This window comes from Callionymus lyra, chromosome 9 (assembly GCF_982586985.1).
Source record: "Callionymus lyra chromosome 9, fCalLyr1.hap1.1, whole genome shotgun sequence".
NCBI lineage: Eukaryota > Metazoa > Chordata > Actinopteri > Syngnathiformes > Callionymidae > Callionymus > Callionymus lyra.
In genome coordinates, this window is record NC_141826.1 from 15,921,511 (window position 1) to 15,941,431 (window position 19,921).

At 38.2% G+C, this 19,921-nt stretch overlaps 2 protein-coding genes across 2 annotated transcripts; both read left to right on the plus strand.

Moving 5' to 3' along the window:
* Positions 1–98: 98 nt before the first annotated feature.
* Positions 99–5,388, plus strand: LOC148072002 (uncharacterized). The gene is made up of 7 exons (XM_087798562.1): positions 99–269; positions 1,778–2,065; positions 2,133–2,414; positions 3,072–3,265; positions 3,333–3,446; positions 3,526–3,567; positions 3,735–5,388. The coding sequence occupies exons 1-7, from the start codon at positions 230–232 to the stop codon at positions 3,864–3,866; spliced, it is 1,092 nt and encodes a 363-aa protein (XP_087654688.1). The 5' UTR covers positions 99–229; the 3' UTR covers positions 3,867–5,388.
* A 1,661-nt stretch (positions 5,389–7,049) lies between these two features.
* Positions 7,050–14,953, plus strand: LOC148072003 (uncharacterized). The gene is made up of 9 exons (XM_087799328.1): positions 7,050–7,215; positions 8,049–8,318; positions 8,376–8,657; positions 9,576–9,733; positions 10,226–10,330; positions 10,398–10,439; positions 11,736–13,696; positions 14,357–14,626; positions 14,698–14,953. Exons 1-7 carry the CDS (start codon positions 7,179–7,181, stop codon positions 11,895–11,897), a joined length of 1,056 nt encoding a protein of 351 aa, XP_087655454.1. The 5' UTR covers positions 7,050–7,178; the 3' UTR covers positions 11,898–13,696; positions 14,357–14,626; positions 14,698–14,953.
* Positions 14,954–19,921: the final 4,968 nt, after the last annotated feature.

The following is a 19,921-nucleotide window of genomic DNA, read 5'->3' on the forward strand; positions in this document are numbered from 1 at the left end:
CTCAAACTAATATCCACAAAATGAAACGTCACAAACCAAAACACAGACGTGTGGAATTTACGTGATGTCCTTGAACGCCACCGAAGCGCGAGGGCGTGTCCTGACAGGAAACAGAACTAACGCTGCAGAGATCCTGGTTTTGTTCACGAAATAAATGCTCCCTTAACTCTCTAAAGTGGACTTTAAACACCGTTTGGAATCGGAGGAAAATTGTGTTTCGACTTCGAAGATGCTTTCGGTGATGTTACTGTTCGCTGCCTTTGATCTGGGTGAGTGTTGAAGCAGCGCTAGCATGTCAAGCTAACAGCTACAATAGAGTTCTATGGTCGTGATGCTAGAATGTCTTCAACAGGTAGTGAATTGGAATCGTTTTTGATAAAAATGTAAACGTAATGTGATTTAAAGTACAGTAAGTAAGTAAGTAATTTCAAGACCAAGGTCACAAAGCGTTCAAACTATAAAACAATACCTAATAAAATAAATACTTAAAAGGCCAAAACAAGACAGAACCAAACACAAGAGTCTCAGAAAATCAAGGAAAAACCTGCACGAATAAAAGTGTCTTAAGATCTTTCTTAAAGGAGTCAGTAGATCATCAAACACAGAGTGAGAGGAAGATCTTTTCAAAGTTTAGGAGCAACAGTCTGGAAGGATTTCTCTCCTCTGGTCCTGAACCGTGTGTGAGGAACCATCAGTAGATTCTGATCCACAGACCTCAGAGCCCGAGCTGGGGTGTAAGGCTGCATCAGATCACTGATGTAAGGAGGAGTCTGACCATGAATAGATCTGAAAGTAAGAACCAGAATTTTAAAGTTGATCCTGAAAGAAAATGGAAGCCAGTGAAGAGTTTTAAGGATCGGAGAAATGTAAGTTCCACTACTAGAGCGGGTCAGAATTCTTGCTGCAATGTTCTGTATCAACTGCAGGCGAGACAGATCCTTCTTGTTAAGACATGAAAATAAACTGTTACAATAGTCCAGGCGAGAAGAAACAAACGCATGGATTACAAGCTCCAGATCATGTTGTGACAACATTTTCCTCAGTTTAGAGATTTTTCTCAGTTGAAGGAAAGTTTCTGGTCAGTTTTCTGCAGTGTTGAACAAAAGACAAGTCTTTGTCGAATACAACACCCATGTTTCTCAGGCTCAGTTTGACAGACTGACCTAAGTCAAGCTGAAGCAGGGGTCTCAAACTCATGAGGGGTCAGCAGAGGTCAATTCTGGTGGAGACTGGTCCTTGATTTGTTTTTTTGATTTTTTTTTTTACTTTTCAAATTCCTTTAGTATGTCGTTGTGTTTACACTGTGAATACTGGACATTTTTGTCTTTGGTTTAATTATTTATAATATTATTTTAAAAATCGTTTCCATCTTCACTATATAATCAAAGCTATGAAAATAATAACCTTTCCCGTTAAATTATATTTGTTCCTTAACCACCTGTTGTTGTACAAGAATGGAGCCCCGTGCACTGCATGTGTACTATTTCGGTCCGGGTTATTCTGGTGGGGTTACGTCACTCGCTGGAAATGTGATCGTCTATTTATAAGGTTTTTGTTTTTTTTATAAGTGAAGGAAGCTTCAACAGCACGTTTGGAAGACACTTTGTACCACGTACAAAACGTAAAAAAAAAAAAATCTAAAAAGAAACGTAACGTGTGATGTCAAACACTGCTAGCTAGCAACGGATAACAGATTTAATTTTAAAAAAAGGTATTTAAAATAACATGGATCGCTTTATCAGTGACTGTGATCTCATATCTTATCTATTGTTTACAGTTACGGTGATTTCGGGATTCACGGATTTTGGGACTCTGGGACTACATTATGGAGAGTCTCACGAGATAAGGCTTCCGAGAAAAGGCCAAAAACTCACTTACCAGAACGGGGTTGACGCGCCGAAGACCCTGTGGACGTCCGAGAGTCGTGCGACCGTCAAAGACCCCAGACACTCGTTCAATGGGATGTACTATACATTACGTCAACTGACACAGAGGGACTCGGGTCAGTATGTCCTGTTGGACAAAAATCAACTCTTGTTGTCCACAACGTCAATCATTGTTGGAGGTGAGTCTTTTCTTTGCCGTATGTTTCATTCTAAACTCCCATGATACTGATGCGTCTTTCATTTCAGAAAATGTGAAGCACTATTATTTGATGGTGGGCGACCACTTGGACTTCCAGTATGGTTTTAAAGCCATGAATTGCAACGTCAACTTCATCCCAGATTACTCGCCAGAAATTGTGGATATCGTTTATCAGGGCAGGCTACAGGATCTTTGGTTCTGCAAAGAAATTGAATTGTACCAGCCCTGCAGGATCTCAATAGAAGGTGCTGAGCTCTCGTGCAGCGGAACCTACGAGTTCACAGACATCAACGGAGACGTAGCATTACGAGTCGAACTGGTCGTCACTGGTGAGGGTTTCTTTCTTTTTAACCGATTATAAATGATCAATCTTGTGGTTTACATATTGCGTTAACCAAGGTGTTGACATAGTAAGAATCATTTTGTGTGCAGATTTTCCTTGAATAAATGGACTAAACTTTTTTTTTTATGGATGTAAATTCTCTTGTCGAGCAGCAATAACACATCCATCTAAACAAACATCCATAAATACATGTAAAACAATCAAATAAATACATACAAAACATATAAAAGACATGAACTAATAATTCAAAAGTTGCCAACAAAAAGTAATAAGTGCTCGTCATGCATGAGAGAGAGATCCTTATTGCAGAAGGAACAAAGGATTTCTTAAGATGTTCCGTTTTGCAGTGCATAGAGAGGAGCCTGTTGCTATGGTTACCCTTATGAGCTGCCATAGTGTCATGCAAAGGGTTAGAGTTAGTTGTAAGTTGGAAAATAATGATTAAAATACGAGATGTGCTTGAAGAAGAAAATCTAGTGTCTAATGTTCGATGAAACACAAGATGCTTTCATTTAAAATTTCATTTTGTTTTGGACCATCTTGCCTTCATCAGTTTAAAAAAAAAAAAACTAAAACAAAACAAGAATCCTAAGGAATAAAAGTCAAGTATTCAAACTATTATGTTATAATCTTGGACTTTCAGATTCGCCTGAACCTGAAGATGAAGATGAACCTGGAATGCCCACTTATGGTTGGGTCGGCATCGCCTCTGCCTGCTGCTCCACTCTGTGTTACTGCCTGAAGTGCTGCTGCTGCAAGAAGAGCAAAAAGAAGGACAGTTCTGACTCTGAGGAAGCTGCGGATCCTGCGGAGGAAGCTGGACTGACTGGCATGCAGGTGAACACCTGTTAGTTCTTCATCAAAGTATATAACATGGTGGTTAAAATCAACCTTTCAATACAAGGGTGGCGTCCAGTATGAAAGTGAGCCTGTTCGACTGGTACCAAGAGAAACCGAGGAGTTACCCTACCCTGCTGCGGCCCCTCAGCCCCCCACTGTCGCACCAAGCGCCACATTGGTGAGTTCTTCTTCAACAAGTGCAGGTTCTTCATCAATACTCTGATTTAAATCTCACTTCATTCTTCATTTCTTCACAGATACACGACGCTCCAACCTTCGATCTACCGTCCTACGAGGAGGTACGACCAGTTGAATATTTGATTCTTTATCTTCCTTCAAAAAATAATAGTTTAAGTTTCAATTCCACCTGATGAGTCACATAAGTACACAAACATGTTTGCTATACTTTGTCCAGCACATGTTGAAATAAACCTTCATCTAATATATTTTATTTTTGTACCTGCAGGCTCTGGCCATGCCGTCAACCGCCAACCCACAGTTCAACTTCACCGGCATGAGTTTCTCAGCCGATCCTCAGCTCAGTTCGGAGGCGACCGGCAGTGACGTCTACACCTCGGACAAACTCAACTTCCTCTGAGAAACATGGCCTTCGACTCTAGAACCATTTGTAGACGACAAGAGGTGAACTATCCTCAACATGGAGGCCTTTTTTACTGGTGGACAACTGTGATGCTCAAATCCAACCACCGACAGAACTCTCATATCTTTTTCTAAATCTGGTTAAAATCCCTAAAAGCCATATACAAACATGATGCAAAAAACTGTTACATAAACCACAGTGCCCTCTGGTGGCGGGTTCAAAGATTGCAGTCAAATGCCTTTATGACGCTCGTATCGCTCTCCACGCCTTCGAGACTGTGCTACCTCAGACTTGTATACATTTGTATCATAATTGTTGTTGTACCAATGTTTTATTCGTCAGTTGTTGTAGCAATGTTTAATGTCAGGGAATCTGAATCACTACAAAACATTTGTTGCCTTAAGTTTCTGTGAGGATCACGGATGATTTAAAGAGTTTCATCTCTGCATCAGTCCCAGACTCGGACTGTGTGATCATTGAACATTGAAAAAAAATGTTTTTATTACTTTATAAGGACTTGTAGAAAGTCTAAACCCATCGTAGAGCATGACAGCATCTGTAGTTTAATGTGAAACTAACTTCATTAATACTAACTGACTAAAATTCCAATATTCTCATTTTTATTTTAACAACATACAAGGTTTAACACGACAAATATATATATATTTTTTTTTTGTCGTTAGAACCATTTATGACCACATCGTAGACAGTTATAAATCTCCACGGTCACTCTTATGAGAAGTTTCTGTGTGATTGTTGACATTTTAAACACTGACATCTTTATAGATCTACAAAATAATGGATGAATTTAAAATATGTATAAAAAACAAAACAAGTCAAAGACACCTCTGGACTTGGCAAGATAAACGTTTCACACTCCAGGCAGGAGGGGAATAAGAAAAGCTAACATCGCTTAAAAAATGACTCCACGTTTGTTTTTCTCTCTGTGTTTGTTTTCTGCTCAAACACTTGCCTCTGGAACTCTTGATTGTATTTGTGTACTTGAAGATATCTCGACTCAAAAGTGCTTCTCGGTTACAAAACTCAGGTCATGAAGGTGTTCTCTGCTGCTTAGTTAGTCGCATCTAAACAGTATGACAGCGATCGCCTAAGTCCTGTATCCTCTCATTCTCAGTAGCTGCCGTCGTCGCACTTTATGTTTTAATAACGACAACGGGACAAAGAAAAGGTGCGTTTCTGCCTTTTGTGTACAAAACGTGATTTGATATTTTAAAAGTCAGTCATTAAGTGTGCAGCCGCTTGTCGGTGCCACGCTTTCATTCTCAGGTTCTTCATGTATGTTCATTTTTTTCAACACTGATGTATCAACATTTTTGTGTATTCGCTGAAACGCAACAGTTGTGGACCTTTGATGCAGTGATTCTACTTTCATTCTCTCGTATCAATCTTTCAACAGAACCATCTCATCATCCCTGATGTTTGAGGTGATGTTTAGACAAAAAAAAGGACCGTGTAATGTACATTTCAAATACCATTTATTTTAAATAAAATGTTACATCTGTAATTCTGCAGCGGTTTTACTTTTATTACATATTATGATCACATTTAAACGTTATGAGTTGTCAAGTACATAATCGTGACATGTTTACTGCCTCAAACTAATATCCACAAAATGAAACGTCACAAACCAAAATACAGACGTGTGGAATTTACGTGATGTCCTTGAACGCACCCAAGCATGATGCAAAAAACTGTTACATAAACCACAGTGCTCTCTGGTGGCGGGTTCAAAGATTACAGTCAAATGCCTTTATGACGCTCAAGATTGTGCTACCTCAGACTTGTTTATATTTGTATCATAATTGTTGTTGTAGCAATGTTTTATTCGACACTCCCGTAGAGATTCACATTCATTTAAAGGGCCAGGTTATGTTGTTTGACCGTGGCCTGGGAGGATGATGCAGAAATACAGATGAAACCATTTTCATTTTGAGGGACAAGAATGAATGAAGGAACCATGGCTTGGTCAGCATTTAAGAAAAAGGAATGTGGTCCTGGTACCACTCTTTGTCTTCCGATCGCCATATAAGTTCATGTCAGGGAATCTGAATCACTACAAAATATGTGTAGCCTTAAGTTTCTGTGAGGATCAAAGATGATTTAAAGAGTTCCATCTCTGCATCAGTCCCAGACGGACTGTGTGATCATTGAATGATGATCTTTAAATAATAAAAAAAAATTGTAGACAGCAAATGTAGTTTAATGTGAAACTAATGTCATTAATAATAACTGACTAAAATGCCATTATGGATTTTTACTCATCAATTATTCACATTTTTATTTTAACAACGTTTCACACTCCAGGCAGGAGGGGAATAAAAGAAGCTAACATCCCAGACATCCGCGACACACTAAAAGTTACTCCACGTTTGTTTTTCTCTCTGGAACTCTTGATTGTATTTGTGTACTTGGAAAATATCTCGACTCAAAGTGCTTCTCTGTTACAAAACTCAGGTCATGAAGGCGTTCTCTACTGCTTAGTTAGTCGCGTTCAATGTTAGTCGTTTATGTCTCGTTTCCTCTCGTTCTTAGTAGCTGCTGTAGTCGCACTTTATGTTTTAATAACGACAACGGGACAAAGAAAAGGTGCGTTTCTGCCTATTCGCTGAAAGGAAACAGTTGGGGACCTTTGATGCAGTGATTCTACTTTCATTCTCTCGTGTCAACCTTTCAACAGAACCATCTCATCATCCCCGATGTTTGAGGTGATGTTTAGAACAAGCTACAGTTTTTAAATGAGTTTCTTTTTTACTTTGTGCTGGAAAATCTTCAGATTCGTCTCCTGAAACGTTCCTGTTTTTGTCGTCTATACAAGGGTAGATCAGATGCAATAAGTGGCAAACCTTTCATGTTGAGTTTTTTTTTTTAAATTAAATCACATGACATATCTTCAAACTCTGCAACTGTCCACTTGTTTAACACCAGTTTGTTTTGTAATAAAACATTTTAACATCAACAGTGTCTGTGATTATTTCCTTTGTTACAATGTGTAAAATTGTGCTTGGATTCAATTTTTTTAAGTAAATATTCGTGAGATAATTACCGTCTTGGTTCAACATACAAAAATAAACAAACCAAAATACAGACATGTGGATTTTACGTACTGTCCCTGAACTCACCGCCCAGTCATAGCGTCAGAATTAGAGGGCGTGTCTTGACAGGAACCTGAGCTCAGTAATGATAGTCTTTATCCATGTTTATAAAAGGCTCACTTAAGTGTCACTAAGTGAACTTTAAATATATTTTTTAATTGTTTCCACTAGTAAAAAATACGTTTCGCCTTCTAAGATGCTGTTTGCGTTGTTGCTGTTTGCCCTTGATCTGGGTGAGTGTTCGAGCATCGCTAGCATGTCAAGCTAACAGCTACAATATATATCTATGATCGTGAAGCTAAAAACTTCGTCAACAGGTCTTGAAATGTGGCTTTAAATGTCTCCTTCAGTAATTCTACGGAAGAGGATAAGGGCCATATCACAAAATTATCAGTCTGTGCAAAGAACTCTGGGAAATATTCTGCCGTTATCAACGTTATTTATGTTCTTAATGAACCAACAAAAACATTGTATTACAACAATAGATATTCTAAGATCGAATCTCCTTCTGCAGAAATCTATTTTGAAGGGTAAAATATATTCTTGTGCTCCATAGTATTGTAATAATAATAATAATAATTGTATTTATATAACACTTTTTAAACCATTGTTACAAAGTGTTTAAAAGTACATAAAAGCTACGTTCAAGGAAGATATTATTAAATAAAATAATAAAACACAGAAAACAGGAGAGTAAAAGCCAATTGATGAACCTTGAAGGGTTAAAAGGCGACTTCACACAAAAGCCAGTCTGAGAAAGTGTGTGTTTTTTAAAGAAGGCACAGACTCGGCTAGTCTTATCTCCTCGGGCAAGCTGTTCCAAAGTTGAGGTGCCCTGATGGACAATTAAAACATCCAAATACCCACACACTGACGAAGAAAAGCCAGATCGCGACTGTTGTATTGACATTAACTTCTTTCCCATACTCCCAAAAAATCATGGATTATTCTGAAAATATTCTCTCTACCCTTAGTCAAGATGAGGGGGAGCAGAAAACGGGTGACATATGGTTGAACGATCACTTAAATTTAATCTGACTTTCTCCATTTTTGCCTGCATTTCCAGGCGGGTCTTATGGGTACGAGAGATTACATTATGGAGAATCTTACAAAATAATTCTTCCAAGAAGATCCCACATTATCACCTACATGAACCGGCCGGATGACCAGAAGATCCTGTGGACATCAGTGAACTCCTCAGTCATCAAAGATCCGAGACACTCTTTTGACGGGAGTTATTATGCGATGAATCAGTTGACGCAGAAAGACTCTGGTCAATATGACGTGTGGGACAGATATGAAGTTAAGCTGTCCTCGGTAGACATCATTGTAGAAGGTTAGTATTTTCTTAATCTGCTGTTTCAGACTGAGACCTGTGCATCTTTCATTTCAGCGAAGGAGGAGGACTACCAATTGAAACTGGGCGACGACGTGGATTTCCGCGTTGATCTTCAATCCAAAAATTGTAACATCTTCTTCACCTCACAACACTCACAAGAAAGGGTGGAAATCGTTCATCGAGGCAGACCCAACTATCATCAGACCTGCAGACTGACTAGATTCAGTGGGCCTTGTCATTTATTAATAGAAGATGTGGATCAGTCGTGCAACGGGGTCTACGCTTTGACGGACAACGACGGAGAGATCGGCTTACAAGTCACATTGGACGTCACTGGTGAGGGTTTTTTTTCTTTTCAATTTAAAATGTTTACCATATTTTCCGCACTATTAGGCGCACCAGATTATAAGGCGCACCTTCAATGAATGGCCTATTCAAGAACCGTTTTCATAAATAGGGCGCACCAGATTATAAAGGCACATAGAATAAAAGATACAGTCAAATGTTTGACTGGGGTTGTGTTATGCATCCACTAGATGAATCTGCACTAAAGGGAATGTCAACAAAACAGTCAGATAAAGTCAAACTTTATTAAGCGTTCTGACTGCGCAGCAGAGAAGTTAAGCGTGTATATGACAGCTAGAGCGCCCGTGTGTATGACATGTTGAATGCACGTGTATGACTGGTTTAGCGTGCAGCGGAATGATTTTGCGCAAAAAAAAATGTTTTGAAGTATACAACAACCAAGAAACACTCGGTGGCAGTAATCTTACTCCATAGACGTCCGCCATGATGTGACGTGCGTCAATTCCACCCACGGCGTGTCGGTTTAGTCGGCACAGAGTCATGAAAGTGTTTGTAAACAAGTCACCCACCAAGTAATGTTCATATATAAGGCGCGCCGGATTATAAGGCGCAATGTCGTTTTTTGAGAAATTTAAAGGCTCTTAAGTGCGCCTTATAGTGCGGAAAATACGGTACATAAACGCAGAACTTTGTGGTAGAGATGACAAAATCCAAGTATAAAGCACACAGAACAAAGAAAAAAAATTACAAAATAAAAAGGATACAAAGATTAACATGTAATAGAATCATCTTTTCGCTCCACTCCTGCCCCCAAGCTCAGAATTAAACCAATAGCACGAGGAACGAATGAGTCCCTGAGTCTATTAACAACAGAAGATGCTTTATGCTAAATGTAGTCTGCAGCAGTTAAAGTATTCATGGTAGTATCTTGTGACCTTCGACTTTCAGAGCCGTCTGAACCCATTATATCGACTCTTCGATGGGTCGGCCTCGCCCTTTCCGTCTCCTCCGCTCTGTGTTACAGCCTGAGGTGCTGCTGCAGCGGGAAGAGCAGCAGTAAAGACGGTTCCGACTCCGAGGATCCTGTGGAACCAACTGTCGTGCAGGTAAACATCTATTTTTATTATAATACAGAGAAAATGCGTTGAACCCTCCTTGTGCTCTTTATAAACCTTTCCCAAACTTCCATTAACCTTTTCCACATTGTCACACAGTTTATACTTTTAAAAAAACGACATAGTTTAAACAAAATTAAATAATTAGTATTTTAGAGTAAATGGACACAACATGAATTTGAAGTTGCAAACTCAACGTTGCATTACGAGGTGCCATCCCTCTCAACAACCCTCTCCGTAACTGTGACCTGAACAGTTCCCACTATGCTTTGCCGCCCAGCCGACCCATGACCGCTGTCGATGACTTACACATTATGACAAATTGTCGAGCAACGTAGAATTAAAATACAATATTGTAGCGACCAATCAGGCTTTACTAAATAGAGAAGTTTATAGAAAGGCATCATGGGAGTTTGTTATGAAGTTTATCTGCTGGAAGACTAAACTCAAAATGCTGGTTATAATCAACTTTTTCACTACAAGGGCGACGTCCAGTATGAAAGTGAGCCTGTTCGACTGGGACCAACACAAACTGAGGAGTCGCCCTATTCTGCTGCGCCCCCTACTGTAGCCCCAAGTGTCCCATTGGTTAGTTCTTCTTCAAAAAGTACAGGTTCTTCATTCATACTCTGAATTAAATATAATTTCTTCACAGATACACGACGCTCCAGTCTTCGATCTACCGTCTTACGAGGAGGTACGACCAGATCATTATTTGATTCTACAGCTTAATCACATGATATTTGTTTAGACAATATCAGGAGAATCTAGGACAGGGTCAGTCAATTATTTACATCATAAGTCAAAAGAAAGAAAAAAATAGCCTTAATACGATAAACTAAGACTGGGGAAAGATTAAAATAAAATTAATCGCCTGATTTCCCAGATTCATCACGATTAATTACACAAAATCTAATTCCAATGTTCTTCTACCATATTAACTCAAGGTCGAGGGCATTTATTTTGCCAACACTCTTAACTATACTTGACAGCATCACAGATTCAGTGTAAATCCTAAAGGTTGTAAAAAATAAAGGCTCATTGACTCTGTCAGGGAATTTATGTTATAATTGTAACTCAATCCTCTCAGTTTTAGAGATACAGTGCCATCGCTGTAGACGAGATTATTCGGGCAGGAAACGAGTTACAAAAGTAAAGCGCTTTTCCAAAATAAAACACTATTTTCTATTAGAAATTCACCCGGTAAGGCACGTTAAGGGGCAAAGAGAAGAGGACTTTATATTAATCTGTCTTCTTTGGTATTTTATGAACTGAACGCGCTCCGCAATCGCACAGAATGAGCAGAAGCGATCAACCCTAAAGAAGAAATCCGGCAATAAATTGGGCCCTAGACCACATCCATTATTCAAACATAATCCTGCAATAAGGCTCAGCAGACTTGAGGCACACTGTTGATTTTTGAGAAATAGAATGTGCGCGAAAATACGGTAATCCACACTTTATGAACACTTTCGTCAACTCCTACTTTTACACACGTTACAAAACTATTCGTCAACGCCACAAAACAAACTTTCATCATTATTAGAGATCCAAAAATGAATTGGAAATCTTTCTCTTTAAATAAGTCAACAAGCTCGTATATGAGCAACATTTCACACGATAGAAGAAACAACGCATTAACTTGTCCAAGATAAAACATAAAATGTGTCCTTTTATAAGACTTTTCTTCACATACAAGTCAAAGGTGCAAAAGTAAATATACAGTAGATGCATAATAGGGTGTTAACTATTTTATTTTAAGGGACTGTTATTAGTAAAAGAAAGACATAAACAAAGGTAATTTTACACTTGATCTAGTAAGGATAATGTTTTTTTCCAAGTAGAAAATAATATTGTGAGTTATTGTCATATACATTTCTACATTTTATATATATATTTTTATTTGTAGTTCGACCATCACGAGGGCCACATAAATAGACAAGCGGTGGGCAGAGGTTTTCATCTAAACCGATTTTGATCTTTCTACCTGCAGGCTTTAACCATGCCGAAGCCAGAAGGATCTGGTCACCTGCTCTCCTCCGCCTCCGAGACACGGTTCGACTTCACCGGCACAAAGTTCTCAGCCAGTCCTCCGCTCAGTTCGGAGGTGACCGGCGGGGACGTCTACACCTCGGACAAACTCAACTTCCTCTGAGAAACATGGTCTTCAACTCTAGAACCATTTGTAGACGTCAAGAGGTGGATAGTTCACCTCAACATGGAGGCCTTTTTACTGGTGGAGCCACGACACCGCTTATATAAAGATAATAGAAACAACTGTTACATAAACCACAGTGCCCTCTAGTGGTGTGTTTAAAGATTACAGTCAAATGCCTTTACAACTATCAAAGCCAAACGACACTGATATCGCTCCATCAACCTGTATGAGTCTGCTACCTCAGAGTTGTATTAAAGAAATGTAATATAATGGGTGTAAAATAGAGATAAAACAAGGATAAAAAATATTCATTTGATTTTGAGAACTCAAAAATAATCTTTTAATTATTAAACTAAAAACGTAAGCAGACTGCGAGTTAAAATAAAAAAATAAAAAAATACTTTTTATTAATATGACTCATTCAAGTTGTAATTTAATGTCAAAGGAATTCTATATGATCAGTTTAACGTTGCATGTTTTATAAGTACTTTGATGTTCATGTCAAAACATTAACACTAGACATGACCAACTTTACTAAAGGGAGAATTTAAATATTTATCTTTGTACAGTGTGTATATATATATATATATAAAGACGCAACTTTAACACATAGTTGCTACATAGTAATTGAATAAGAGAAGCTAGCCTGACATCAGCAACACAATCACTGAAATTCACTGTTTTTTCTCTCTGTGTTTGCTGCTCATCTTCTTGACTGCCTACTACTGATTGTATTTGTGTACTTGAAAATATCTCAACTCAAAGTGCTTCTCAGTCACGATCTCTCGCTCAGGTCATGAAGGTGTTCTCTACAGTTTATCAAGCCACTAAGTTATTATCTAACCTAAATTATTTTCTCAGTAGTGGCTAAACCTGCACTTTTGCCTTTTAGTAATGACAACAGAACAAAGAAAATGTGTGTTTCTTCCTAATGTGTACAAAGAAATGATTGATATTTATTAGTCACGCACCAAGTGTGCGAATGTGTAGCCGTTCGTCATGTTTTGTGTCATTTTTTTTTTTAACACGTACTGTTGTATCACAGTTGTGTACATCCTGTCAGCCTTTAAAAAAAACAAAACATCATCATTCCTGACGTTTGAGGTGATGTTTAGAAAAAAAATAGTCCGTAAATGAGCTTTTTGTCGCTCTGTGTCAGCTACAGATGTATCTCCTGACACTGTCCTGTTATTGTCACTATATAAGAGTAGTTCAGGAGCCATATATAAGACTGTTTAATGTCATTTTTAATTATTTATTATTTTATTTTCATAACTCAACAGTGTAGGTAATTACTTCCTGGTCTAGCATTAGCTAATTGCTAAAATTGTGTTTAAATTAATTTAGTAGTCGAGGCTTAGAATAATGAAATATATAAAGCTAAAAACTACAATTACTCAGGCCAGTCTCTTTGTGCCTTATTGTTTAAGCATGACAATGAAATCCAAATTATTATTTATTTTCAGTACATAATCGTGACATATGTATTGTCTTGCTTCGAAATAATGTCCCTAAAATGCAAAAAAATAAACATCCCAAACCAAAATAAAGAAATTGAAGTATTGTCCTTGAACTCACCACTCGATTCATGCCGTCAAAGCACGAGGGCGTGTCCTGACCGGAAACGCATCTCTGCAATGATCGTCTTTTTCCATCATTCGTTCATAGAAATGCTCCCTCGGCTGTCACATTATTAAACTTTAAATGATTTTCGAATTATTTGCATTCAGTAAAAAAATACGTCTCGCCTTCTAAGATGCTGTTTGTGTTTGTGCTGTTTGCTGCCCTTGATCTGGGTGAGTGTTCGAGCATCGCTAGCATGTCAAGCTAACAGCTACAATATATTTATACCATTATAATATGCTAAAAACTTCGTCAACAGGTCTTTGAATTTTGGTTTAAAATCTCCTGCATGAATTCTACGGAAGAGGATAAGGGCCATATATACACATTATCACTTTGTGCAAAGAACTCTGGGAAATATTCTGCCGTTAATATCGTATATATAAAAAAAAAGTTATTAATGTTTTTAATAAATCCTTAAACGAAGGGTTTTCAATATGCACCAAAACATTGTATACAAATAATATTTATTCTGAGATCGAATCCTATTCTGAAGAAATATACTCCGAGGTTAAAATATTGTTCTCCATAATAAAATATCAATAACTGCCCTTCAGTTCAACCAAAATTCAAACTTCACTCATTTTCTGCTCACTCTCATGTCGACTAAGGGTTGGGATAATTTTCAGAGTAATCTGTTCTTTCTCAGAGTTTTATTCAAAATGTTTGTTCATATGATGGTTGCGTCAAATTAAGGAAACATTTGGTTGAAGTACTCAGTACTTCCACACTTTTGTCCCCTTTCCGAAAACAATTGTGCTTAATATTTGTATAACGTTGAGAAAATTGCTCCGAAATTTATTTTTGTTTTGTTTTTTGGCTCTAATTTCCAGGCTGGTCATCTGACTATAAGATAATATTTTATGGAGAATCTTTTGACATAAGGCTTCCAAGAAACTCCCACTCCATCACTCTCATGGACCTGTCTGGTTACCGGAAGACCCTGTGGAGATCAGGGAACCCCTCAAACGACAATGATCCCAGACACCAGTTGGACGGCAGTTACTTCAGAATGACTCAATTGACGCAGAGGGACTCGGGTTACTACAACATTTGGGACAAAGACAACTTTGGGTTGCAGTCGTTGTACCTGGTGGTTGACCGTGAGTGTCTTCATGTGATGTTTCACTTTTTAACAGGCGTGTTCATGACACCGGTGCATCTTTCATTTCAGCGAAAGTGGAGGAATACTATGCGAGTGTGGGCGACTACGTGGATTTCCACGTTGATCTTGAACCCAAAAATTGTAACGTCTTCTTCACCTCACAACACTCGCAAGAAAGGGTGGAAATTGTTCATCGAGGCAGACTCAACTATCCTGAGACCTGCAGAGTGACTCGATTCAGTCGCCCGTGCATGGTATTCATAGAAGGCGTGGATCAGTCGTGCAGAGGAGTCTACACGTTTACGGACAACAATGGAGACGTGGCTTCACAAGTCACCGTGGAAGTAGTTGGTGAGAGCTTTCTTTCTTTTCCATTTGTAACTTGGTGGGAGGAACTCATTTCCGCACCCACCTTGCTTATGTTTCCAACAACACAACAGTGAACTCCCATGATGCCTTTCTACATGCTTCTCTATGAAGTGGCGGCTGATTGCTCGCTACAATGCTCCATTTATATTCTATGTTGGCAGGGCAAATGTGATCGAAAGGTGTGGTTGGTTGGCTGGGCGGCAAAGCTTTATGGGCGCTTATCTTGCATCATACAACATCATGTATTGTTATTTTTCTGTAATCTATGTTCTTTATCTTTAGATTTAGATTGTATCATCTTGTTCCTTCTCTTAATTTCTCTTTGTTCTTGTTCTTATTTTATTTTTATGAATAATTGCTGTATGGCTGTGGCTAATTGGAAAAAAACATTTTCCCGAAGAAGACCTCCTGAGCGATCAATAAAGTTCTACCTAACCTAACCTAATCTACGAGTCAGAGTTACAATAATAATAATAATAATTTCATGTTTTAAGAGACAATGTGGAAATCGTTTATAATGGTAAAGGTTTATGACGAGTGAAAAGAGGGATTATAAAGAGGTTATTTTACTGGGATTAGAAAACATTTATTATTATATAAAGAGGCCTTAACATGCATTATAATATGTAGAAATTAATTGGTCTCTACTTCACGCATTTAAAAAAAAGTAACCCTCACAATAAAAGTGTGAAAACTTTACTGATTAAAATGACTAAAAACTGAAGGGAATGTTTTGTAATAATAGGAGAATAGTGGTACAACACACGATGATTGATGCTAAATTTAGTCTGCAGTAGTTGAAAGGAAAACGGATATTGCATACGGTTTTGAAACAAAGCAAGAATCTTAATGACGTGATACCAAGTATTCATGGCACTATCTTCTGACCTTCAACTTTCAGATCTGTCCAGTATTCCGTCTTATGGTTGGGTCGTCATCGCTTTTGGCGTCTCGATCGCTCTGTGTTACTGCCTGAAGTGCTGCTGCTGCAGGAAGAGCAGCACGAAAGACAGTCCCGACTCCGAGGACGCTGCGGATGATGCCGAAGATGCTCGACCGACTGCCGTGCAGGTGAACACCTTTTACTTAAAGTAAAGTGTTCCCTCGTTCATTCTGATACTCCTCGTATTATCTCAGGGTCAAGGTGACCCGAACAAATGTGTTTGTGGTATCCCTTGTGTTATCTCTGGGTCAAGGTAAACAACCTCCCTGGCTTCCATAAACACATATGCAGTGTTGGAGGTCGCTCAACATAACCCGAAACAACACAAGGGATACCAAAAAAAACATACGTTTTCGGGCATTTTGGGTCACTTTGACCCGGAGAAAACACAAAGGTTAATCAAAATCTGTGAAGTAAAGTCTGTTCTCATACATGTTTAGGCCTCATAATACCTCACGCTCTTTATAAACCTTTTTCCAAACTTTCATTATCCATTTCCAAATTCTCACACAGTTTATACTTACAAAAAAAATGACATCATTTACACATTACATGAAATAATTAATAATTTGGACAAGAAGATGGACGAGAAGATACATTTGTGTGCAAAATATCATCAGTGAAACACGAACCACAGCATGGCGACGGAAACTCAAAATGGTTGTTTGATTCTACCTTTGTAAAAAAACAAGGGGGCCCCGCAGCCTGCAAGTCAGTTTGTCCGAGTGAGACCTAGACAGACCGAGGAGTTACCCTACCCTGCTGCGCCCCGCCCTCCTCCTCCTGCGCCCGCTGCAGCACCAACAACCCCATTGGTGAGTTTTTCAAATGCAATTTAAGTGTTTTTTCATCATCAATAATCGGAATTAAATGTAATTTCTTCACAGATACACGACAATCCAGCCTTGAAGCCACTGTCGTACGGGGAGGTAGGACCAGATGAATATAGGATTATAAGAGAAAGGAAAATAGCCTTTGTATGATAAACTACGATTGGCCGACGATTAAACATTTTAATCGTGATTAATCGCATAATTTCCCCACAATTAATTGCATTGTATACACAAAATCCAATGATGGATTTAAAGGTGTAAAAGTGCAGTTGTTTTTCTGCCAAAATAACTCAAGGGCCAAGACTTTTGCCAACACAAACTTCAGCACTTTATGGTAACATCAATTTAACTCTTGGATTATCTCAGGGTCAAGATGACCCCAAGGCCCGAAAACAAATGTAATCTTTTTATTCCAAGGGATAAAACAATTACGTTTGTTTTTGGGTCCTTAGATAACGCAAGGCTAAAAAAGTAAACCAAATAAATCAAATGAATAAAGGCTCTGTCGGGACATTCATGTTTTAATTTTCTATTCCAGTAACACATCATTTTTAAGAAGTTCACAATTATATATACACTTTTATTTTATGGGGGACTTTAACTCCATAAAGATGGTGATTAAGAAACACGCCTCAATCCTTTCAGCTTTAGTGTACACTTCTAGCGACATCGCTGTAGACGAGATCATTCGGGCAGGAAACAAGTTAAAAAAGTGTTACCGGTCATTTTCCAAAATAAAACACCATTTTCTATGAGAAATTCACCCTGTAAGGCACGTTTAGAGGAAAAGAAAAGAGGTATTTATATTAAGGGTCTTCTGTGGTATTTTATGAACTGAACGTGCTCCGCAATCGCACACAATGATCAGAAGCGATCGACCTTAAAGAAGAAATCCTGCAATAAAAGGTTCTTATTTCTGTGTACAATTAAAACCCGATCTTCAATGTAAGTAAGTCATTTTTATTTATATAGCACTTTTCCAGACCAGGGCCACGAAGCGCTTAAACAATCAAAACAATATTCAATAAAGTATATATTTTAATATATAATGTGAGCAACATGTGTTAATGCAGGACAAATTGATAGTTTCATAAAATTAATACACGTAGTAAAAAAGACTTAATATTGTTTAGATTTTGTTTATTTAATAACGCTTCTTCAAATGTAAGTTGAACAAGGACAATGGTGCAAAACATGTCAATATAAACAAACGATAGAGATAACTATTTGTTTATTTATTTTAAAGAACTGTGAAAATTAGGGAAATGCTTTAAAAGATTCTCATAAATTATTATTATAGTTATTTTTACACATATTTTATTATGTACAAAACAATTGAGTTATTGTGAGACACATTTGTACAGGTTTCAGTCTCAGTCGGACCTCATGACTTTCTATCTTAACTCACTGGTTTTTCTTTTTGCACCTGCAGGCTGTCACCACGCCGATGCCGGAAGGATGTCTCCACCTGGTCTCCTCCACCTCCGAGCCACGGTTCAACATCACCGGCATGACTTTGTCGACCGGCTCGGAGATGACCGACGTTTACACCTCGGACAAACTCAACTTCCTCTGAGAAACATGATCTTCCACCGTCCTCATCTTCACTCGAGAACCCATTTGTAGACGTCAAGAGGTGAACTTTCCTCAACACAGAGGCCTTTTTTTTTTTACTGATGGTGCCACGACAACACTGTGATGCATTAATCTTATCTGACAGACTATGGTTCTCAGTTAAAATCTCAACCTAAAAAGCCATATTCTAAGATAACCGTTACTTGAACAGTGACCTCTAGTGAAGTGTTTATAAATGACAGGCGAATGTCTTTAAAACTCAGAGCCGAATGACACTGAACTGGCCTTCTACGCCTTCAAGAGTTTAATACCTCAGAGTTAAAGCATGTATTTGAGGAAAGCTAGAGCAGGGAAGTGAGTTTACACTCATCATAGCAGCTGTATAACACAGATGACAGAACGCGACACATCATCTTCCGTGACCATCAGCGGAGTCAACGAGGAGAAATACAGATGGAAGAAAGAGAAAAACATCGATTTGAGTTTAAGAAATTAAAAGAATTGTTTCATTATTGAACTTAAAAACAAGCAGGATTTAAATTGGAAGTTGATGGCAAGGTAATACTGTATTAACAGTCTGAGGGGTCACATAAGGACATGTAAAGGGTCCCGTGTGGCCCCTGTGTTGCCTCTTCTGATCGCCAATCTGACTCCATGTCAGGGAATCTGAATCAGTGCAAAATATTTGTAACTAGGGCTGGGCGATATGGCCTTAAAAAAAAAAATCCAATTCATGATTTTAAAAGATCCCCTCCCTCCACTTAAAATCAATTTGCAGATGACAGAGAAGTTGTTGAAAACAAGTTTTTATTTTATTTTGATTTTCCCTTTTTGGAATAAAGGGAAATAATGAACAAGCCAAAAAAACAAAAAGAGATTTACACTGTCTTGCTTTGCACGGCTTTATCTGTTTCAATATTACTTCGATAAATAAGCAACACATAAAATGACAAGACCTTTTTTTTAGGTTGATAAAGTGCAAACAAAACATTTACCTGAACATGTTTTCCATAGTAAAACGGTGCCTGATGTATACAAAAGTATTTGGTCACCATTTTGATTCCCTGAATCATGTAAATATCAAATTAAATTAAACATAAAAGTACATTAGATAGGTGCCTGTGAAAACTGTACTGTGAACTTTAAACAGTTCATTTTTTTTAACTAAAAATTATACAAACATAGCATGGAATAAAATGTATATGACCCTTTTTTTCATGAAACATTTCCAAAAGTTTAACATCTTGCTATTCAGTAGTAGTTGCCCAACACACCTTACAATATTTTACACAGTAGATAAGTGCCTGTAAACTAAATTAAGACAGCATCAGAAACATATATTTCTGTAGCACATACCTGGGGGTCCAACACTTTCAGCAGGTGAATAAACCCCAGCTTTTCCACGGTGTATATGGACAGTCTTGTTCCTTTCGTGGGGAGCGACACCTCTCCCACTCGGCACCGCTGTTTGCTCCGTGTCCGACGCCACAAACCCGAACGAATTCCAAATAACTAAGAGATAACGTTCCTTTCCTGGGAATGAGAGCTTCACTGCTCGCCGCCATGTTGTTTG

Coding starts and splice junctions, on each gene's coding strand:
- LOC148072002 (XM_087798562.1), top strand. CDS start 230: ATGCTTTCGGTGATGTTACTGTTCGCTGCCTTTGATCTGG. Junction 2,066..2,132: donor AACGTCAATCATTGTTGGAG/GTGAGTCTTTTC, acceptor CTTTCATTTCAG/AAAATGTGAAGCACTATTAT. Junction 3,568..3,734: donor ATCTACCGTCCTACGAGGAG/GTACGACCAGTT, acceptor TTGTACCTGCAG/GCTCTGGCCATGCCGTCAAC.
- LOC148072003 (XM_087799328.1), top strand. CDS start 7,179: ATGCTGTTTGCGTTGTTGCTGTTTGCCCTTGATCTGG. Junction 7,216..8,048: donor GCTGTTTGCCCTTGATCTGG/GTGAGTGTTCGA, acceptor CTGCATTTCCAG/GCGGGTCTTATGGGTACGAG. Junction 8,658..9,575: donor AGTCACATTGGACGTCACTG/GTGAGGGTTTTT, acceptor TTCGACTTTCAG/AGCCGTCTGAACCCATTATA.